The following is a 23,873-nucleotide window of genomic DNA, read 5'->3' as shown; positions in this document are numbered from 1 at the left end:
GATTTGTCCCGGTCTGCCAGACTTCTAGCAAACTGTAGGCTGTGGTAAGTAAGTGTTGTAAGTCGTGATTAAGTGAGAGAACCACTGATGCTATGTGCTTATATAGTGTTAGGGGAGGGGTTATGCCAAGGACGGCTCCAGTGCGTCATCGAGCCATGATTTCAGGCCGTTTCAGGCCCGCCCAAAACATACGGAACACAGAAATGGAGAAAAGCGGTCTAACTCCACAATTCAGTGCTCTATATATTCAACAGTCTTTTCACATGTTTTTAGCACTAATTTTGTAACGTGTATAATGTGTAGAAACAAATCTCTGATTTTACTTTACCCGGACTTTAAAGAGATACATTTTGTAAAAACAAGAAACTAAATTGTGATTTAACAAGCTAAAGCGTTAACTTACATAAATGTTTCTTGTTAAAACGGTATTATTTGGTGTGTTGTGATAACAAGAAAAAATGTCATTATAGCATAAAAGAAATCGTATTATAATGTGAAAAAGATCTTGTTAGAATGAGAAAATTTTCTCGTTTTCATGAGAAACTAAGCAAATTACGTTTTGTAATAGTGGCAGTAACTCGCTGTTGTACTTACTCAATGAGGCGTGGTGATATCTTGTGACATCGAAGGCAGCTTGAGGCATCAGCTGTGTCCCATTTCAGGCTCCGCCTCCTCTGATGTCACCTGATTTTAGATCAGATGACTGGTACTAATCCTTTGGTCTTCAGTTTCCCACAATCCTTTGTGCTCTGGTCGCTTGTTCGACCTTGTAAGCCCCGCCCCACAAAGGAGGCGGAGCCTGAGATGGGACAGAGGTGCTGATTGATCTCCACCGGATCAATAACATTAATTACATTAGAATAAATTAGAACAGAAAAAAAGTTGTTCTGTTGAACTTCAAAATAAAAGTCCTGTGGATTGTTTTATTTTGAAGTGAAGTATCTGTGCGCTTAATAAAATATTATTTTTAATTTAAAATAAATAAATAAATAAAAGTATCGTCAACATCAGAGTTGAATTGTCGCCGATCAGTTTGTGAGGGCAAGTCTCCATGGCAACATTATCACATGACCCAAGCTACATAAAGATCTAGTCTCGTCTAGATTCTTCACTGAAAGGTCATCCGTAACGTTTCCACGGTAACAGAAGGCGTAAGAAACGCCGGCTGCTATGAAAACATGAACTGTGGCTGGACCATTCAGGCTGGTCAGGACCAGATCGGTCCAGTCCTGGGAGGTGGAGTGGGACAAAAACCTGAACGTCTGATCTGGGTTCAGCTTCTGCTGCTCAGTACGGATCTGGTTGGTTCTCCTGAGCTGCAGGTTCTGGTTCTCCAGACTGATTGATGTGGTCTAGATCTATACTGGTCCAGGATCTGCACCGGTCTGGGTCTGGTCTGGCTCGGTCCAGGTTCATGTCAGTCTGAGAGCAGCTGGACGAAGGAGGACGGAAACAAACCTCTCTGGTCCGGCTCGTCCTCTATGTAACCGTGCTGCACGCACGCACACACACACACACACACACACACACACACACACATTGATTTATATTTATATATCTACTGAACATTTAGAGAAACTTGAACGTAGATGAACGTTTGATTTTGTTTTTTTGACAAAAATATATTTTAGTTTTAGTCACATTTTGGTCATTTGATTATTGTAAGTTTTGCCTCAGCTGTCGCCACTTTGTTGAGTACAGTTACCATGGTTACAGGTTCTTGTCTATTGCTAGGCTAGTGGAAAAAGCACTGTTTACCTGTTATTAGCAGACTGTTTAAATAGTCCACACCAGTGGGAGCACCAATCAGAGGGCAGGATGATGATACATACCCACCAATCACAGTCCTCTTGTCCCAGGACCACCAGCACCTGTCCCTCACAGAAGCTCAGCTCATCGTGGTGGTCCGCCTGGCAGTCGTACAGCGCCTCAACCCGGCGGCTCGTCGTGCCGCGAGGCTGATGGACGTAAGCAAATAGTTTAAGTTAAGTTTATTAAGACAATTTAAAAATACACAAACATAACATACAGTGCAGAAAGAGGCAGAAACCCCACTGGGCTTATTGAAGCCTCCACAGCAATAATGTTAAAATTTCAATGTTACAGAGAACACAAGATTAACCCCCCGAGACTCGCGGGATCGCGGGTGATCTCAACCACCTTTACTGTCTTCAGGTTCAGGGCTAGAGAGATGGTAATATATCATAAGAAACTAGAAAACCTAAGGAATCCATTGGTAGCAACCATGTCATACTAGCTTGTCGGGAAGGAGCCTAAATTTTGACAAGGAAAAACTGGCATGGCCAAGGGGTCCCTCGACCTCTGACCTCAAGATATGTGAATGAAAATAGGTTCTCTGGCCTCTAGGATAATCACAGCCTCATGAAACTTTACAGCCACAAACTAGAGACCTAGAGCATTCAGAGGATGTATGGGCTGTCCTAGGTATTTTGACAATGAGCCAAGTCAATGTCAAAAGTCGGAAAACGTGACGGTACTCGTTTTTTCTACAGTAGGTACCGGGGATCAGGGCTCGAGACAAATGGAGTCCCGTCATTCCGGGGACGATAGAAAATTTCCCCAATAATGTTACATTGTGAACAACAAATCTGTGTTGAAATCGGCAGGAGGAGAGCTAGTAACGTTAGCTGTTAGCAAACAGTGGGCCGCACAGTCCTGCTTTGGCGATATAAAATTATAATAAATTTGCAAAAACCAGTATGCAAACAGTAATAAAGGAGTGTATGTTGAAGTACATGTGATTTATTGTTTTGTTTTTTACCATGGTATCAAATTGGGTGTCGAGAATCGTGGAATTTCCCTGGTATTGGTATCGACTATTACATTTCTGGTATCATGACATCCCGAGTTGCTACAGGGTTGCAGGAGTGTTGTGTGGTTACAATGGTGATTCTAGGTGGTTGCTAGGGAGTTAAACGTTTTTGAAGATCTCACCAATGATCTGCGAGGAAGCGGCTGGGGGGCGTGGCGTCTGCTGTCATTCTCAAAGCTCTGAGAGCGCGGACTGGTGGGAGACCCGTTGGGCGGGGCTTTTCTGGCAGGATGCAGGAAGTGGGAGGAGCTACCATCACTGTCTGCTCTCCGAAAACCTCAAAGAGAGACAGAATGTAAATGTATCAACACTGTACTTCATTGGGTCCTGAGCAATACACCTGCCATGACATACTTCCGTCATATACGCTTCATTTGCTAACAGCTAGCTATTTGGGACCACACTATTTCTGGAAACAAAAGCGTTCATTCCGAAGGTTACATCGATGATGCTTGAAATGTTTGAGTTTGCTACAATGTAACATCTCCAGTCTCTCTTTCTTCATCTATTCTTGAACATGCTGTAGAGAGCGAGCTGTACCCAGCATGCCTTCGGCTTTGTAACAGTTAGTATTGTAGCGAGCGTCGGAGAACGAGCTGTACCCAGCATGCCTTTCGGCGGTGTAACAGTTAGTATTGTAGCGAGCGTCGGAGAACGAGCTGTACCCAGCATGCCTTTCGGCGGTGTAACAGTTAGTATTGTAGCGAGCGTCGGAGAACGAGCTGTATCCAGCATGCCTTTCGGCGGTGTAACAGTTAGTATTGTAGCGAGCGGCGGAGAACGAGCTGTACCCAGCATGCCTTTCGGCGGTGTAACAGTTAGTATTGTAGCGAGCGTCGGAGAACGAGCTGTACCCAGCATGCCTTTCGGCGGTGTAACAGTTAGTATTGTAGCGAGCGTCGGAGAACGAGCTGTGCCCAGCATGCCATTAGGTAGTGTAACAGTGAATAGGGGTCCCGTCTCAATACACCACTCAGTGTTTACATAACAGACTACTAATACAAATGTCTTGTGGATCTCAAGAGCTCGCACTCGACACTTCTTTGGGTCCTCAGAAGTCGATCAGATGAACAGTATAGGCAGAGACTCCTTCCATTTTAGTTGGATGTGTGATAATTTTTTCTACAACATATATGAAGCAATATATATATATATATATAAATATATATATATATATATATAAATATTTGCTTTAAAAGACAAGAAAGAGGAGAAATTATTATTATGATTATTAATTATTTCCATTATCAATTACTCTGCAAGAAACTTAATTAAGCCTATTAATTGTTTGGTCTATATGCCAGAAAAGACGTTCGTCACAGTTTCCCAAAGACCAGGAAAATCAGCAAATCCTCACATCGGAGAAGCTTGAACCATCAAATGTTAAATGACTGATGGATTATCAAAATAGTCGGCAATTCATTTTCTACCAATTTTTTAGACTAAGACAATCGTTGCAGCTCTACAATAAAGTATAAAAACACAGCAAACAAAATACGATGATATCACAGATGAAAATGTAAACGCATCTGTTTAAAGTATTGGATTAAAGACTATAATTTACAGTCAACCAGCGGAGGAGGAACAGCAATAAAAGTTAAAGCTCCTACAGAGAGCTATCATTCAGCATAGTTACACATGATGGATTCATCAGACTCCAGACTGATAAAACAGACGTGGATCTGGAGGATGTCTTTGGACAGGAAGTACCTCTTTCTGGTCGTTCAGTCAACGAGCCGAGAGGAGAAGCTGGACTGGAAACAGACAGACAGACAGACAGGTTTATTATCTCAGTGTGAACACTCTGCACTGTAATTCATCTTCAGTCCACCAGAAGACAGTATAGTATCTCAGTTCAGCTGAAGAAGAGCTGTTTCAGCTTCTTCATGTTTCAACACACTGATGAGAATTAACTCCTGACTTTTACCTTAAATACCCACCCGGGCCGGTGTGGTTCTGAGGATAAAAGCTCACCACCTTCCCTCAGAGCCCCTCTCTTCTCTGGCTGACATGGCTGCTGTGATGCTGATAATACTTCTGTCATTTTACTTCAGTAAAATGATCAATACAAGACTTTAACTAGTTGTAATGGAGTATTTTTATAGTGTGGCAATGCTACTTTTACTAAAGTAAAATATTGCAATACTCCTTCCACCACTGAATAAATACAATTTAGACAACGTAAACAGTTTTTTGACAAATACAACATAATCACATCTAACCTTCTTCAGGTGATCAGATCAGAGCTGTGGGAGTAAAAAGCATTGTAGTGCTCCTCACTTTTTATTCATCCAGTATGATCACCACCGTGTTTTATTGACGGTTTCTGATTGATCTATACTACCTGCTGTAGTGTCCACAACTTTTGTTCTTTTAATAGTGTGAGTTTTGTTCTGTGATTGATTCTACGGAAGCTACTGAGGAAGATTGTTTTCATTATATATGTATTTGTTATAAGTAGGGCTGTTAAAGTTAACGCAATAATAGCACGTCAACGCAAATTTGTTTTAACGTAACTTGCGATTTCAATTTTAAAGCTAGAGTGAAGATACTGGCATCATATGAAACTAAAAAACCTAAGGGATTAGTACCAACCATGTCATACCAGCTTGTCACGAAGGAGGCTAAATAACACTCTGAACTTGTGCTGAATTTTGGCGAGGAAAAACTGGCATGGCCATTTTCAAAGGGGTCCCTTGACCTCTGACCTCAAGATATGTGAATGAAAATGGGTTCTATGGGTACCCACGAGTCTCCCCTTTACAGACATGCCCACTTTATGATAATCACATGCAGTTTGGTGGAAGTCATAGTCAAGTCAGCACACTGACACTGACAGCTGTTGTTGCCTGTTGGGCTTGAGTTTAAAGCTTGTGTTTTGTTATGATCCTATAGTTGTAAGCCTATAGAAATCTGTTTATAGAAATAGAGACTCATCATCCTACTACGGGTCCAATCAGAGGCCTCGCTCCTTTGGATGTGTTTATTGTAATTAATTGTGATTGTGTCTTAGATACTCACACACACATCTTAAAGGAGGAGTCTGGACCGCTGTAGATCCTGGGACTGGTTGGCAACCCGTAATCTACACACACACACACACAGTTAGTTAATAACATAGAATCACTGTGACAGATTAATTGCATTAATTGCGTGTGTCTCAGATGTTACCGTGCTTGCTGGACTCGGAGCAGCTCCTCTTGTGTCGGACGGCGATGGGAGGGGGAGGCGTTGACTTTCTGTTTCCTGTCAGGGAGAAGAAGACCTCCCCCTCTTCCTCTTCTTCCTCCCCAACTCCTTCCCCCCCATCAGGAGGCGGAGGGGGAGGAACGTTGGGAGCTGGAGGACGAAAGAAAGAAGAGATGGAGGATTGATTTTTCAGAACCTGGTCTTTAATTCGCAATTTAAGTTAATACGTGAATGAAAACAGTATCAGTGTCAAAAAGAGAAAGTATTTTCAGCAACGTGACGAGTATGACATGACTCTGTTGTTGTACTGAAGAATATAATGCTGAGGAAATGTACATTATACTGAATTTACCATGAAACATTATAGTACAGGTAAATTAAATCGTCCTCCAATGTTTTTTAACCAGGCCTTTACTAGCAACTGATCTCTATTTGTTCATGCTGTCCATTATCTGAATACAAGCTTTTATTTGGGAGTTTCTGATTTAACAGGATCTCACCCAGCTCGGCACAAACAACAAAATGTGAAGGAGAGGAAGAAATGTGTCAGTCAGGCAGCAGATGAAAGCAGAGAAGCGTCTGGAAACATTACAGATACAATAATAAAACACACAACAATCAGAATCTGAGCTCACCTTTGACCCTGGGGGGCAGCGGAGGTGCAGGGGAGGATGGAGGAGGAGGAGGGGGGCTGGAGGCGCAGCCAGAGGGCCGGCTGTGGAGCTCCATAGCCATGGCGAGCCTCCTCCCCACACTGAGCAGTCCTCCTCCTCCTCCTCCTCCTCCTCCTCCTCCTCCTCCTCCTCCTCCTCCAGCTACTCCAGAGGAGGGTGCTGTGATGGAGGAGGAGGCGGGCTGACTGAAGCTGAAGGCCCGGGAGGTGAAGGAGAAAGAGGAGGTGAAGGAGGAGGACGAGATGGAGCGCTCCTTCTTCACTGGACCGTTCTGAAACAGAAGAGGAGAAGCGAGAGGGTCGCACCACTAAACTAAAATTACTTTTGTTGCAATAAATGGGTTAAACCTCAATGTGAGCATACAGACATTTTGGTAAATATTAGGGCTGTCAAAGTTAACGTGATAATAACGCCTTAACACAAATTCATTTTAACGCCACTAATCTTTGAATCTCTTTAACGTAATAACGCAATTTGCGTTTTTTTCGTTGTAGCGGGCTCAGTTTTAAAGCTAGAGTGAAATTGTGATACTGGCATCATATAAAACTAGAAAAACCTCAGGAAACCATTTGTACCAACCATGTCATACTAGCTTGTTGGGAAGGAGGCTAAACAATGTTCCAAACTTGCGCTAAATTGTGGTGAGGAAAAACTGGCCTGGCCACTTTCAGAGGGGTCCCTTGACCTCTGACCTCAAGATATGTGGTTCTATGGGTACCCACGAGTCTCCCCTTTACAGACATGCCCACTTTATGATAATCACATGCAGTTTGGGGCAAGTCATAGTCAAGTCAGCACACTGACACACTGACAGATGTTGTTGCCTGTTGGGCTGCAGTTTGCCATGTTATGATATTAGTATATTTTTTATGCTAAATGCAGTACCTGTGAGGGTTTCTGGACAATATTTGTCATTGTTTTTTGTTGTTTATTGATTTCCAATAATAAATATATACATACATTTGCATAAAGCAGCATATTTGTCCACTCCCATGTTGATAAGAGTATTAAATACTTGACAAATCTCCCTTTAAGGTACATTTTGAACAGATGAAAAATGTGCAATTAATTTGCGATTAATCGTGATAAAATATTGTAATCGATTGAAAGCCCTACTATTAACCAATCAACAATAATTGTAGAGACAACTAAGGATGTTCCTACAGTAACAGCAGGCAATCCGTTTCTTGACTGCTTTAATGAAAAACAGATATACTACTTTAGATTTAATAAAGAATCTTCATTCAAAAGCAGAAAACAAACAATATTTCATGTTAAGAGCTGTGTTGTTCAATCAACCTCGACGTTTTTCTTCTTGAACAAAGAAGGAATAAAGCAGATCAATCGGCTGTCGGTTGCCATGGTTACCTTGTCGTCATAGTCATCGTCACTGTCGTAGAGATCGTCATGACGAAGCCTCCACTCGTACTCCACATGGACGTGATGGTCAAACTGGTTGGACTGGGCCTGCTGCAGCTGCACAGACACAACGCAGTTACAGTTAGTGTAACGTTGACATCAACAGTCACATGTAGAGACGTGTAACAGTGATCAGAGTGAGGACCTCACCAGCGTCTCACAGTGGCCGTGCTTCAACCTGCGGCTCACATCCAGAGCCGTCTCTCCTAACTCGTTCTCTGTTCACGCACAAACAGTTAAAATATTACTGAGATGATCTCTGTCGTCATAACCATCAACAGGACAAGTGTGTATATGTTTCTTCTTCTTTTTGACAAGTAACTTTAACTTTACAAAAATAAAATCCCCAATTTCTAAAAATTTCTCAATTTCCAAAAAAAATCTTAAAATTCTAAAAATGTCCCCAATTTACATAAATGTCTTCCATTTCCAAAAATGTCCTAATTTCCAAGAATGTCCTAAATTTTTAAAAATGTCCTGACTTTCAAAACATGTCCCCATTTTCTCAAAATGTCCTTGCTTTAAGAAAATGTCCCAACTTTTCACTCAATTTCTAAACATGTCCTCACTTTACAAATTATCCACAAGGGTCCTCACATGTACAGTGTACAAACATGTGTGTGTGTGTGTGTGTGTGTGTGTGTGTGTGTGTTTATTACTGATGTGTATGTTGGCCCTGGCTCTCAGCAGCAGTCTCACACAGTCGCTCTTGTTGTGCAGACAGCTGTAGTGCAGCGCCGTGTTTCCTGCTGATGTCTGCACGTCCACATTGGAGCTGAAGACATAAACGCACGCATAGGTGATCACGCAGATGTACACACAAGTGTACACATTAACATAAACTGAGATGACATCACTCATAAACATCGTCAGAGAGCACTGACCAGTTCTGAGCTAAGAAGTCCAGGATGTGCAGCGACGTCCTGTCAGCCAATAGGACGGCTAGATGGAGCGCTGTCTCCCCTCTCTCCTGTTGGCATGGAAACAAACTGCTGAGTGTGTGTGTTTATGGGAATTTTCCTGTTTGTATACTGATGTGTGTTTACCTTTGTGTGGCTGTACCTATATGTGTGAGTAATAGCACCTGTTTGTATACCTGTACATGTGTGTATCTGTGTGCACCTGTATGTGTCTGTACCTATACGTCTGTGTACCTGTATGGGTACAATTGTATGTGCGTGTAGTTATGTGTGTATACTTGTATTTGTGTATACCTGTATGTGTGCGTGCAGCGACTGGCTCAGCTCGGTCCTCTGAGCGTACAGCTGGATCAGACTGTAGATGTCGCAGCTCTTGGTCGCCTCCTGCAGGCCGAGTCGCAGCGCTGCATTAGAGCTGTGGCTCCGCCTCACAAAATAAACATCCTGATACTTTGATAGGATGAAGTCTTTACGCTCTCCCCTGCACACACACAACACAAATATACAGCATCAACTTTATTTAAAGAAAAGCAATTTTCTACTAGAATAACATGTGAGTGTGTGTGCATCTTACATGTGGCTGTGATGGGAGGGCTTCAGTGACGGACTCAGAAGGTTCGCCTCCAGTATCTCATTAAAACCAGAGTTACCAACATTTCTGGCCAACTGGGAGAGAAAGAAGACAGAATTACCTCACTACCTGCAATCTCGTACGTACAGCATACATACAGTACAGCTGGAGCCTTTCCAAAAAGTATATTTAACCTCTTTCTCGGTCTTTCAGAGGCTGTAACAGGCTCAGTTTTTAAAGCTAGAGAGAAGCTACTGGTATAGTAGCTAGAAGGGAACCAGCAAACTGGGGAAACTCTTGCGCCATTGGTAAGGCTATGCTCGGGCCAGACTGGGCACAGCAGCAGTGCATGACGGCTGCCTCGCTGAATTGCTGCGTGTCTCACGCGTGTGGTTTCCACACAGGCAGCGTTTCTGCTGAAAGCCTTGTGTTTACAAATTAAGGAATTCTGTCCGCAGAAAAAATACTTGAGGGCTTTTATTTTGAAACGGAAGCAGTGTTGAATTAAAAAATAAATATTTACTCTTTTTCATGTCTGTGACATATTATACAGATAAAGACATTTTACAAGTGAGGTTGAACGCCGTCAGTATTCAACTAAACCCAGCTGACTGCAGGATGGATTAGCTTGTTAGCTAACAAATCAGACCTACCAGCAGGTCTGAGGTCCCCAGACTGTCCAGACTCAGAGATTGGATCCTGGAGACGTGGACCCCCATCTCCCTGTGGATCCCTGAACACTCGATGCAGGTTAGGATGCCCAGGTTGGTCGAGAGCCATCCAGGATCTACAGAGAGAAAGAGAATTTAAGTTTGTTGTCATACCCCCGACTACATTGTCGCGGGGGTATAAAAACAGAAGATGGAACAAGGGAATTTTTGAGTTTTGTTAAAAATGGCAATTATCCAAATTGTTGCGGATTCATTTTCTGATGTTTGACTGATAAATGAATCCCGTAATCATTCAAACTCTATATCTGACGTTTTTTATGACTCATGTAATTGTCATTTATTCATTGATTGATTGATTGATTGATTGATTACCTGGAGCTCCACAGTCACAGCAGTTGTTATTTCCTGGCATCCGTCTGATGTCATCAGTGATGGCCCGGGTCAGATCCTCCACACTGCTCTCTCCACTTCCCCCTCCTCTCATCCCCCCGTCCAGCGCCACGCTCAGAGCCTCCTGCTTACTGTTACTGAGCACCGAGATCCAGCTGAACACACAGACAAACACCTTTTAATACCAAATCTTTTAGTTTGTATGATAGTCAACATAAATACAGGATGATATCAGGTATCAGACTTTCTCAACAGCACATCAGAATAAAGTTTATTTTTGACTCACGCCACACACTCAGCTTCATCCTCTGCCAGGAAGTGGTAGGTCCGATTATCTGGAGGACAAAGTGTCTGTTGTCTATTACACAAGTATATATTAAACACATGTAATTGTGTTTCGTGCATTAATACCGCGGCCAATGAAAAGTCAGGAGCCTGACTGTTCTGTTGTGGATTAACTTTTAGTAACTAAACAGTGTAACTGGACATCTATAACATACATGTTTATTTGTAAATGAATGTACCTTAAACCATTAAACTGTTATTTAGGTAACCACCAGCAATAAAGAAAAAGATAATTAGTCGCTAAATCAGAAAAAGTAAATGTAATCTCAAATGTGTTTGATATTTGCGTTAATCCGGAGGTCCAAATCAATTGACGGCCAGATGAGCACAGAGAGGACTTTCAAAATAAAATTAGCTATGGTGAAGCTGGTAGCTCGAGTCTGAAAAATGCGACCAAACTGAACAGAAGATAAAGAGATTTGGAGAAATACACAGGTAAGAGAATAACAAAACTTAACTTAACTTGGTTCAACCTTGTGAAACCCTTCCTTCCTGCTTATTGTTGCCTATAGCAACGCAAACAGCAGGAATTCTGAGGCTAGGAAAATTTACAGTATTTTACAATGTTTACATTTTAAAAACGAGATCTAAATTAGTTCTAGGTATGAAATGAATGACTGATGGCATTTTGTTGGCGAGTGGCTGTGGTACATACAGGATAATACCCTCCAGGTTTGTACGCTCGACTATTACAACGAGTCATCCATCACAATTATGGAACGTACAAACTTGCCGGGTATTATCTTGTACATATAAACACAATTATGCAGAAATACAATTTATATACAGATCAATATTTCATATATACAGTACTAAATCTGTATGTCACTTTTATCTGGAATGTCAGTGGGTGTGTGTGTGTGTGTGTGTGTGTGTGTGTGTGTGTGTGTGTGTGTTTGTGTGTGTGTGTGTGTGTGTGTGTGTGTGTGTGTGTGTGTGTGTGTGTGTGTGTGTGTGTTTGTGTCTTACGAGAGATGAGGTCGAAGCATTTCTTGTCTTCCACACTGGGTTTAACCTGACAGGTGAGCAGGTTGAGTCTGGTAGGAGGTTTATTAGGCTGAGAGAGAGAGTGAAGATTATAACTATAAGGATTATAACTTTAATGTTAAAGGTCAGAGGTTACAGCTAATCACACGTACACACACAGGTGAACTCACCGTGGCGTGTGCGATGGTCAGGTAACAGTTGTGAACTGAACATTTCCTCTTCTGCCACATTTTCCTCAACCTGAAACACAAACAGACACACAGGTTTAGTCCTACTACTATTACAGTACTAGTACTACTAATACTAATTATCACTGTTGAGTGTTTCAGTGTGTACATTAGTGTTGTATTTTTATTTATTTTTTTACCCGTCACTCTTCTTGTAGAGGAATCCTGACCTTTCGGTCCCGTACTGTTTGTCTCCCAGCAGCTGATGCATACTGTACACCTGCTTAGGTAAAGAGTCCTACACACACATTAACACACACAAATGAATTACCTGGTGAACGGTATCATTATGTTAGTTTGTGTCAGTGTTTGTGTCTGTGACCTGCTCTGTGTGGACGACCGGCCTCAGCTGATCTCTGAGAGTCACAAGCTGCTTTTTCTCCTCCTCCTGACGCTGCTTCACCTGCAGACACAAAACAGCTCACCTGAGCCACATGTGTCCTGACTAATCCAGACTAACATGTGTTATCAGGCTAAACTGATCCTGTTAGTTCTCACCCAGCTAATTTAGCTTTACATTTTTTAAATCTTAGATTAAGTGCACTCTTATTTTGAAATAAAGGCAACGTGAGTGCTGATCATGTGATTGCAGCTATATGATGTAGGTGTGTGACGTCTCCAGTGGTGGAAGAAGTACTCAAAAGTAAAAGTACTCATTTTGCAGAATGTCCCTTTTCATAATAATGTTTATACATTGTTGAATTATAATTGTTGATACACTAATGTGTACATTACTTTAATGCTTTTACTATATATATAGTGCCGGGTAGCTTGTGAATTTCACAAAGGGATCAATAAAGTTTTATCTTTATCTATAATAACACATCATAATGTACTTGATAATTATATTTTGTGTTATTAATCTGAATCTGCAAAGTCACTGAAGTTATCAAATAAATGTAGTGGAGTTAAAAGTACAATATTTCACTCTGAATGTAGTGAAGTAGAAGTATAAAGTAGCAGAACATTTTTTATTTATTAGATTAATTGCATGGCCACATACAGTATCAGTAGACTGTGTTGGGTAGACAATTTAAATAATAAAACCTACTCAAATATAAGAGTAATAGATCATTTAATCCACATAAATATGCAAGTAAAATTCATATATTTTACTGTTCAAATGACAAATTCCTGTCTTGCATCCATGTTTTCTGGTTCCATCTTTTGTCTTTTAGTAGTCAGAAAAATTTAACTGAGTTTATGTGTTTACTTATTTTATTGTGTTGAGTATTTTATCATATATAGGGATTTAATGCTTTATTGGGGAAATTAAATTGTGATAATTGCACCAACAGATTATAGTATAGTTGTACTGTAGTATATAGTTTCTACATGTTCTCATCTAAAATCATCATATCTCTAAGAGAAGAAGTAATTTGTATCTGAAAATGAATTCATATTTGGGGGATTCACCGTAAAAACTTTAACGATCGTGTCAAATAGTAATAATGAAGCTAACATTGTTACCAACGCACTTTGACTCCAAATCACAACACTAACAGTCTGCCAGCGCCCCCTAGAGGCTGCAGTGTTCATTACAGACACAATGTTTAAGTGTACTTGTGTTCGTACCGTGTTCAGGACTCCGTTCAGCTCCTCCATGTACTGCTTCAACCTCTGAGTGGTGGAAACACACTCCTGCAGGAAACTACACACACAGTAAAAATAACCATATCAGTTGACTGCATGAAGGTGTGTGTGTGTGTGTGTGTGCGTGCGTGCGTGCTTGCGTGTGCGTGTGTGCTTACTTGTTGTGGCTGTGGTAGTGCTTGATGAGGTTCTGCAGAAGGTCAACTCCTCTCTTCGTCTTTATCTCATTGACCTTAATCAGATACTGAGAGAAAGAGAGAGATGAGGAGCAGCTGGAGGAGGAGGAGGAGGAGCAGAAAAAACAGAAGAAGAAGAGGAGGACAAAGAAAATGAGGAGGAAGGGGAGGAGGAGGAAGAGGAAGGAGAAGAAGGGGTAGAAGAAGAAGAGGAGGAGGAGGAGAAGAAAAAGAAGAAGAAGAGGAAGAGCAGCAGTCACAGGAAGAAGATGAAGAAAAAGAGGAGGAGGAGGAGGAGAAGAGGAAGAAGAAGAGGAGGAACAGTCGCAGGAAGATGAAGAGGTAAAAGAAGAAGAAGAAAAAGAAAAAGAAGAGGATGATAAGGAGGAGGAGAAGAGGAGAAGGAGGAGGAGAAGAGGAGAAGGAGGAGGAGAAGAGGAGGAGGAGCAGCAGCAGTTGCAGGAAAAAGATGAAGAAGTAGAAGAACAGGAGGAGTATAGGAGTAGGAGTAGGAGGAGGAGTAGGAGGAGGTGGAGGAGGAGGAGGAGGAGGAGGAGGAGGAGGAAGAAGACAAAGAAGATGAGGAGAGATAAGAAGAAGAAAGAAGACCGAGGAGATAAAGGTGAAGGAGCAGGAGGAGGCGGGATCAAAGATGGAGGCGGAGTCACTGACCTCACACATGCTCAGTTGGAAGGAGCGTCTCTCCTTCTCCAGCTCCTCTGCAATCTCTCCTCCACTGACCTCGTTCCTCACCATCCCATACTGACGAGCCAACTCCCTCTTCTCCTTCTCCACCTGCTTACTGCACACACACACACACACACACACACACACACACACACACACACACACACACACACACACACACACACACACACTAAATGTTTTATTTGAATCCACTAATTACATCTGTCTATTTTAAAAAAAGAAGTAGAAATTCTAAGAAGGTGAAGCAACTAACATTTCAACATTTTTATTTTTTTTTATTTAGATTTTTATATTTTATCCCGATGAAGACATGTTTCATGTTGAAACGATCTGGTCTCATTGTCCTGTCAGTTTGAGCTCCCTGCTTGCTGATGTGTGGACATGTTATTCTTCATTTCACCATCATTATATCTTTTAACATCACGTTTTCTTTTTTTAACTACGACTACTCGAGCACTCACTCACAGTACTCCAGCAGACATAATTTAAGGTTTCTCAGAACCTAGACCAGAACTTATCGAGGTTCTCAAACCATAAATATGATATTTACATGCACAAACACATAACCAGTATACTCCGAAAAACAGATAATAACAGAGATACTAGTGTGCATGTAAACATTCTCGGTGTACTTGAGATAATTCAGTGTGATCATCACTCACAATCTGCTCTCGTAGTCCCTCCATGCTCTGTCAAAAGGCTTCTTCAGATCCTACGAAGAGAGACAGTCAGAGGAGGAAACAAGATTTTAGATTCACGGTACTGATGAGGCTGTTAACACCTCAGTCAGGGGACAGACAGCGGCATCCTGAGGCTACCAGTAGGAAATATGATGATAATAATAACTTGTGAAATAACTGAACTGTGGTGAAAGTTGTTTCAGTCCATCCAGACTGACCTGAGGTCTGTCAAAGTGTATATGTATCATCCAGGTGATATGAAAGTAAGTAAAGATAAAGTCCTCACCCCCTTCACCTCCCGCAGGTCTCCTTTAACCAGAGATTCCAGGAAGAAGTTGATATTGTGGAGCATACTCTTTAACTGCACACACATAGAAAAATACAATTAATATGTAACTTCCGCTATCAACAAAAATAAAAAAATATTAAGTATAATAAGGGATAACACCAAGTATGCATTAAACAATGGTAATGGGTGATGTGGAGAAAAATACCCACATCCAGTTGATTTTTTTAAACAGAGGTTTTCCAGATGGAGTGTTAAATGGACTATGTAGAAAACAATCAAGGCGTTCTTAATTTGAGAATTTCTCAATGGAGTTTGGAGTGGACCGGTTAAGACCAAATTGTTTTTTAATCAGACGTTTTTCCAATTACAGGTTGTAAAGTACCAGAGCCAGCTGGTCTTTAAGAGTGTTTTTTTCCAATGGAGCTTGGCATGGACCAGTTAAACCTGCAGTAGGCAGTATATTTTTTTGGCATCATAAGTTTAGAATGGACCAGTTAAGAGTTTATTTTAATCAAAGGTTTTCCCAATGGATGTTTTGAACGCAACACCTAAAATCCAATTCAGAGGTTTTCCCAATTGGAGTCTGGAATGAGCAGTTAAGAGCAAATCAGAAGTTTTTGGTTAGAGGGTTTCTCAGGGAAGCTCAGTATGGACTAGTTTAATCTAATAAATTAATCTGAAGTTTTTCCAATTGAAGTCTGGTAATACCAGTTAAGCACTAGTCATGGGGTTTAAATTTGACGTTTTTCCAGTTAAGGTAATGTTGCTGTGGTTTCTATACTGAAGGCAGCGACTGTTATCAGGTGCAGGTGTTGTGACCTTTGAACTCTGTGACGTCATGTTGCTGTCACTGATGACTTACCAGGTTCTTCATGGGAGAGAGGAGCTCTTTAGAAAAGTCGGCCAGTCGGCAGAAGGCAGATCCGACCTCCGCCTCTCCGTTTGAGTGACAGTTGACCGACAGCTTCTCCATCGAATTAATGTAATGCTCCAGGTGAGACACGTGGTCTGACAGAGAGAAAGGGTGTTAGTACAGGAAGTAATGTGTGTGTTTTTGTTTGTGTATATGTCTGTGTGTGTGTGTGTGTGTGTGTGTGTGTGTGTGTGTGTGTGTGTGTGTGTGTGTGTGTGTGTGTGTGTGTGTGTATGTGTGTACCTTGTCCTGATGTGTATTTGGCTTTAGCAGCTTTCTTCATCTTCTGCAACACCAACCGGTCACTGTCCAAAACCTGAACACACACACGCATATACATGCATATTTAACAGTTCATACATTCAAGTGATGATTTATTTATCAGTGTGTGAATCTGCTGTGTGTGTGTGTGTGTGTGTGTGTGTATTCATGTAGAGGGGTGTAGAGGCACTATTTCACCTGCTGACTCAACACACACACGCAGAGGACAAGCTTTGTTCTCAGACAACAGACCGCTACATTCCTGTGTGTCAGTTTACACCGAGATCCCTGTCTTTATTATTTTTGTGTGAATCAGAGGCAGGCCTTTTTCACAGCAAACACTTTGACACAGGCGTTACCGTAGTTTTGTTGCGTGGCATTCAAATGACAAGTGAAAAGCAGCGTACAAATGACATAGAACAGGTGAGATAGATGTATTACTGTTCACTGTGTAAAGGTGTGAGTGTGCGTGTTTGATAAACACCAGCTTTATTCTTTTTACGGACAGTTCCTTCACACACATTTTGAGCTTGTTCTACGGATATTTTGAACCTGAAACCAATCAGCACACAGTCTGGATCCATTCAGTCCAGTTTACTGTATCATCATCTAACCCTAACCCTAACCCTGTATCACAAACATGGTGTTTTAAAAATAAAAGTTCTCATAAAAGGTTGTAATTTCCAACTTTCTAGCTTCCCATGAATGCAGCATCAGTGTTGCAGATGAACTCATATCCTCATTAATAATCATCTCTCTGACTCCTCCTCATTACCATTAAATAACAATAACAATGAATACTAATGAGGATTAATCTGTTGCCGTGGTAACACATGCCGACTCTGTTGGGGGTAAAAAGGGGAGCGGGGGGCTCTGTTTTTCAGGCCAGTGGAGGATCTGAAGTCTTCGGGTCAATGACTCCACTGACCAACTGTGTGTGTGTGTGTGTGTGTGTGTCAAACACACAAACAGACATCAAACAACAGCAGAGCAACTTGTTCAAAGCGATTAGTCGATGTTTAATTGATATGTAGATGGACAGAAAATAATCCAACAACTATTTTGATAATCGATTCATTGCTGGACTGTTGGCCGGACAAAACAAGACATCTGAAGACGTGAGCGTGGACTCTGGCATGGCCGGATTAACACGAGAGGAGCCCCCCCGAGGCGAAAATTAGCCATCAAGCGTGTCAGAGTAGGAAATCAGTTCTGACAGGCCGAAAATTCTCAGTGACCCAAAATTGGTCCAACTTTAAGGCCTGTGAGGAAAAGCACTTTCTTAATGTATGAAATGACTCCTACTGTATCTCTGCTGATGTTTAGGAGAGCTCCAGAGGTGTTGTGGTCATTGATGACAATGAGGTTATTAAAAGATACCCTAACTTTTATCATTTGTACAGCTTTGTGAAAATGGTGGTTTATTATTTGTATTGGTTTTAAAGTGCAGGAGGCGAATATTTCCTCACACTGGGGGACCAAAACAACACCATTTTCCAGGCCAGGGTTCAAGTCCTGCATGTGGTTTGGTTTTATATATTGAAACGCTTTGAGTCACCTAAACAGAACCATAAAGACCCTCATCATGCTTTTGTTGTCAGGAGCAGATATTGTAGGAAAACTAATGAAATACAGTTGCAGTTAAAAGTTTGCATACACCTGGAAGGGTCACGGCAGTTTGGGGATTTCAACTGTTCTGTTTCTGTGACAGATTATTGGGAAATGTAAATGTACTTTTTTGTTACGAAAAAAAAAGAAGAAGAAAAGTTTCTTTTTTAAATATGTGGTTGCTTGTTTGTTGGGACCCGTTAGACTTTGTTATATTTTCAGAGGATACACAAGGAATTTGTTAAAACAAAATTTATGAATGCTTTTTTGTGAATTATAAAGTGTTTTTTCCAATCATTCTGTTACAGAAATATAAAACAATCACAAATATAATTGCATTCCTAATATTGCCTTTACATACAGTACATGTCCCTTACAAGTGTATGTAAACGTTTGACTGTAACTTGTTAGTGAACAAATTGCAGATACCTTCAGATTGAACATGTTGCATCAGATATGTTCATTAAAAATGTTTGTGTGGAAAAACAGTTCTTTCAAAATGTATTTGATGATGCAAATTAGTAGAATATAAACTAACTAGGCATGAAAATGCTGGAAAAAGCTGACACCTATATTTAGCACAGAGAAGGGGAGCTTGAACCTGCAGTAAGCAGAATATTTTTGGCATCATTGGGAAAAAATTCCATAATAACCTTTCAGCATATTGTAGTTTAAGTGTTCTGAGAGAAAACTAGACTTCTGCACCTCCTCATGGCTCTGTTTTCATGAGAAAGTTTGCTGGTGGGCGGTGCTTGGTATTTCCCCAACTTGATCCTCAACATGGCTGCCGGGTCACAAACTTTCTCATTTTACAGCTGAACAGTACACTACAAGATGTTTCTGAAAACATCTGAGGCTAGAAAAAGAAAAGGCATTAACCTAACATATTATTGATTCATATTTGATCAGCGCTAGTTTGAACCTTTGGTTGGAATTCGCGAGTGATTGACGGCTGCTCAGAGACGGCAAGGCTCCAGATTGGCTCTGATTGGTTGTTTTCCTCCGGTCTTTGAAATCTTGCAGATGCCATTAGGAGCACCGGAGGACACAGAGGATCATGACTTTTTTTCAGATTACCTGTCTCATGAACTACTGTCAGGATATAGCGACCGTTTAATAAAAATAACTTTTTTTTATCATATTTGCTCCAATTCTACCCCCTGCAGCTTTAATGGGGGCCGGCAGATAATTTTTGCTCCGGGACCCCCAAGCAGTTCAGTCCGGCCCTGATTGTGGAGGAGAAACAAACACAACTGGTCTCATTCATCAGATAGAACTGATGAAGACTCCACTACTACTACTACCACTACTATTACTACCACTACTACCACTACCACTACTACCACTACCACTACTACCACTACTATTACTACCACTACTATTACTACCACTACCACTACTATTACTACCACTACTATTACTACCACTACTATTACTACTACTACTATTACTACTACTACCACTACTATTACTACTATTACTACCACTACCACTACTAGTACTACCACTACTATTACTACCACTACTATTACTACTACTACTATTACTACTACTACCACTACTATTACTACTATTACTACCACTACAACCACTACCACTACTACCACTATCACTACTACCACTACCACTACTAGCACTACCACTACTACCACTACTATTACTACCACTACTACCACTACTATTACTACCACTACTATTACTACTACTACTACTATTACTACTACTACCACTACTATTACTACCACCACCACTACTATTACTACTATTACTACCACTACAACCACTACCACTACTACCACTATCACTACTAGCACTACCACTACTACCACTACCACTACTATTACTACCACTACCACTACTACCACTACTACCACAACCACTTCTATTACTACCACTACTACCACTACCACTACCACTACTACTACTATTACTACTACTACTATTACTACCACTACCACTAATAACACCACTACCACTACCACTGCCACTACTACCACTACCACTACTAGTACTACCACTACTATTACTACTACTACTACCACTACCACTACCACTACTATTACTACCACTACTACCACTGCCACTTATATTACTACCACTACCACTACTACCACTACTCCTACTACCACCAGTTCTACTACTATTACTACCACTACTACCACTTCTATTACTAGTAGTAGCAGTGGTAGTAGTACCAGTAGATGTAGTAATAGTAGTGGTAGTGGTAGTAATAGTAGTGGTAGTAGTAGCAGTGTAGTAATAGTAGTGGTAGTAATAGTAGTGGTAGTGGTAGTAGTGGTAGTACTAGTAGTGGTAGTACTAGTAGTGGTAGTAATAGTATTGGTAGTAATAGTAGTGGTAGTAGTGGTAGTACTAGTAGTGGTAGTAATAGTAGTGGTAGTACTAGTAGTGGTAGTAATAGTAGTAGTAGTGGTAGTAGTGGTAGTAATAGTAGTAGTAGTACCAGTAGATGTAGTAATAGTAGTGGTAGTGGTAGTAATAGTATTGGTAGTAATAGTAGTAGTAGTAGTGGTAGTGGTAGTAATAGTATTGGTAGTAATAGTAGTGGTAGTACTAGTAGTGGTAGTACTAGTAGTGGTAATACTAGTAGTGGTAGTAATAGTATTGGTAGTAATAGTAGTGGTAATACTAGTAGTAGTAGTAATAGTAGTGGTAGTAATAGTAGTGGTAGTACTAGTAGTGGTAATACTAGTAGTGGTAGTAATAGTATTGGTAGTAATAGTAGTGGTAGTGGTAGTAGTGGTAGTACTAGTAGTGGTAGTAATAGTAGTAGTAGTAGTGGTAGTAATAGTAGTAGTGGTAGTAATAGTAGTGGTAGCAGTAGTAGTGGTAGTAATAGTAGTGGTAGTAATAGTAGTGGTAGTAATAGTAGTGGTAGTACTAGTGGTAGTAATAGTAGTAGTAGTGGTAGTAATAGTAGTGGTAGTAGTAGTGGTAGTAATAGTAGTAGTAGTGGTAGTAATAGTAGTGGTAGTACTAGTAGTGGAAGTAATAGTAGTGGTAGTGGTAGTGGTAGTAATAGTATTGGTAGTAATAGTAGTAGTGGTAGTAATAGTAGTGGTAGCAGTAGTAGTGTTAGTAATAGTAGTGGTAGTAATAGTAGTGGTAGTAATAGTAGTGGTAGTAATAGTAGTAGTAGTGTTAGTAATAGTAGTGGTAGTAGTAGTGGTAGTAATAGTAATAGTATTGGTAGTAATAGTAGTAGTGTTAGTAATAGTAGTGGTAGCAGTAGTAGTGGTAGTAATAGTAGTGGTAGTAATAGTAGTGGTAGTGGTAGTGGTAGTAATAGTATTGGTAGTAATAGTAGTAGTGGTAGTAATAGTAGTGGTAGCAGTAGTAGTGTTAGTAATAGTAGTGGTAGTAATAGTAGTGGTAGTAATAGTAGTGGTAGTAATAGTAGTAGTAGTGTTAGTAATAGTAGTGGTAGTAGTAGTGGTAGTAATAGTAATAGTATTGGTAGTAATAGTAGTAGTGGTAGTAATAGTAGTGGTAGCAGTAGTAGTGGAAGTAATAGTAGTAGTAGTGTTAGTAATAGTAGTGGTAGTAGTATTGGTAGTAATAGTAGTAGTGGTAGTAATAGTAGTGGTAGTACTAGTAGTGGTAGTAATAGTAGTAGTGGTAGTAATAGTAGTAGTGGTAGTAATAGTAGTGGTAGTACTAGTAGTGGAAGTAATAGTAGTGGTAGTGGTAGTAGTGGTAGTGGTAGTAATAGTAGTGGTAGTAATAGTAGTGGTAGTACTAGTAGTGGAAGTAATAGTAGTGGTAGTGGTAGTAGTGGTAGTGGTAGTAATAGTAGTGGTAGTAATAGTAGTGGTAGTAATAGTAGTGGTAGTAATAGTAGTAGTAGTGGTAGTAGTAATAGTAGTGGTAGTAGTAGTGGTAGTAATAGTAGTAGTGGTGGTAGTAATAGTAGTGGTAGTACTAGTAGTGGAAGTAATAGTAGTGGTAGTGGTAGTAATAGTATTGGTAGTAATAGTAGTAGTGGTAGTAATAGTAGTGGTAGTAATAGTAGTAGTGGTAGTAATAGTAGTGGTAGTACTAGTAGTGGTAGTAATAGTAGTAGTGGTAGTAATAGTAGTGGTAGTAATAGTAGTGGTAGTAATAGTAGTAGTGGTAGTAATAGTAGTGGTAGTACTAGTAGTGGAAGTAATAGTAGTGGTAGTGGTAGTAATAGTATTGGTAGTAATAGTAGTAGTGGTAGTAATAGTAGTGGTAGTAATAGTATTGGTAGTAATAGTAGTAGTGGTAGTAGTAGTAGTGGTAGTAATAGTAGTGGTAGTAATAGTAGTAGTGGTAGTAATAGTAGTGGTAGTACTAGTAGTGGAAGTAATAGTAGTGGTAGTGGTAGTAATAGTATTAGTAGTGGTAGTAGTGGTAGTAATAGTGGTGGTAGTAATAGTAGTACTACACCCCCCTCCCACCCACCCCCTGTGTGAGTACCGACCTCCTCCAGCAGGTAGACGGTGTTCCTGCAGCTGATCATCTTGGAGGTGAAGGAGGAGGTGGTCGGTGAGCTCCAGTCATCCTGAACCTCCTGCAGGAACTCCGACACAGACACGCACTCTGGCATGGTGCTGCTCAACCCGGGACCACCAGGGACAGGACCCAGACCAGGACCCAGGACTGGACCGGGAAACAGGTCCGGGAATGACAGGTCAATTCCTCACACAAAAGACCCGAGGAGGAAAACCAGCCGAAGACCTGTTATTATAATAAATAAATAATACAAATAACATTAATTTCACTGTGCAAAAGGTGAAATAACCCCACCAGCTCTTTGTGCGTCCACACCCCCCACAGTCTGATGATGAACATGCTGATAAAGAGGCTCATTAAAGACCTGATCCGGTGCTTCCTCTTGTCAGTGTGACTTCACGGTGAACCGCAGCATCAGACGCGTCTTCCTCCAGACAAAAGGTGATCAGATCCTGCAGGAGATCAACCAGAACCGAACCGATTCTGCACAAAACGCGTTAAATAAAACAGCACTGGGTCTGTTAGCGTGTTAAAACCACTGAGTCTAGCTCCGGTAGAGCCGCTTCATGCAGAGAGAGAAACCCGCTCTGCTCTGTCTGAGTGTGAACCGGCTGACAAAGACCGGAGGACCGGACCCCCCACCGGAGGACACCGGGACCGGGTTCAGATGAGGTAATCAGACCGGTCTCTGCTCTCCGCTGCAGGAACAGATTCATGTCTTTTCATCATCAGCTGGTTTTTTTCTTTTTTTTCTCCTGTTTTTTTTTTTCTTCTTTATTCAAACCGCATGGAGAGGCGCGTTCACGATGCGCGGCGATGGGGCGCTCTGCCGCGGGGGCGCGCACTGCTGACCGAGCACAGAGGTAGACCATAAAGACCATTACACCATGGATGCACATCAGCACTAGTTTAAGGCGATAAA

At 41.1% G+C, this 23,873-nt stretch overlaps 1 protein-coding gene across 1 annotated transcript; it reads right to left on the bottom strand.

Annotated features, from left to right (window-relative positions):
* Positions 1 to 971: 971 nt before the first annotated feature.
* On the bottom strand, positions 972 to 23,448 carry unm_sa1614 (un-named sa1614). Its single transcript, XM_074638826.1, has 29 exons — positions 23,316 to 23,448; positions 22,920 to 23,176; positions 16,829 to 16,901; positions 16,535 to 16,680; positions 15,670 to 15,744; positions 15,366 to 15,415; positions 14,668 to 14,797; positions 13,978 to 14,063; positions 13,802 to 13,877; positions 12,549 to 12,629; positions 12,367 to 12,464; positions 12,170 to 12,239; positions 11,982 to 12,069; positions 10,954 to 11,002; positions 10,650 to 10,822; positions 10,260 to 10,393; positions 9,610 to 9,701; positions 9,330 to 9,516; positions 9,000 to 9,085; positions 8,775 to 8,890; positions 8,266 to 8,333; positions 8,065 to 8,172; positions 6,658 to 6,967; positions 6,005 to 6,172; positions 5,855 to 5,918; positions 4,544 to 4,587; positions 2,956 to 3,110; positions 1,833 to 1,958; positions 972 to 1,492 (listed from the first exon to the last, which is right to left on the bottom strand). Exons 2-29 carry the CDS (start codon positions 23,043 to 23,045, stop codon positions 1,418 to 1,420), a joined length of 3,054 nt encoding a protein of 1,017 aa, XP_074494927.1. The 5' UTR covers positions 23,046 to 23,176; positions 23,316 to 23,448; the 3' UTR covers positions 972 to 1,417.
* Between the last annotated feature and the right edge of the window lie 425 nt (positions 23,449 to 23,873).

The sequence above is a fragment of the Sebastes fasciatus genome, chromosome 1 (genome assembly GCF_043250625.1).
Source record: "Sebastes fasciatus isolate fSebFas1 chromosome 1, fSebFas1.pri, whole genome shotgun sequence".
Taxonomy (NCBI): Eukaryota; Metazoa; Chordata; class Actinopteri; order Perciformes; family Sebastidae; genus Sebastes; species Sebastes fasciatus.
The sequence above is the reverse complement of the archived record's forward strand: the minus strand, read 5'-3'. Positions and strand labels throughout refer to the sequence as shown.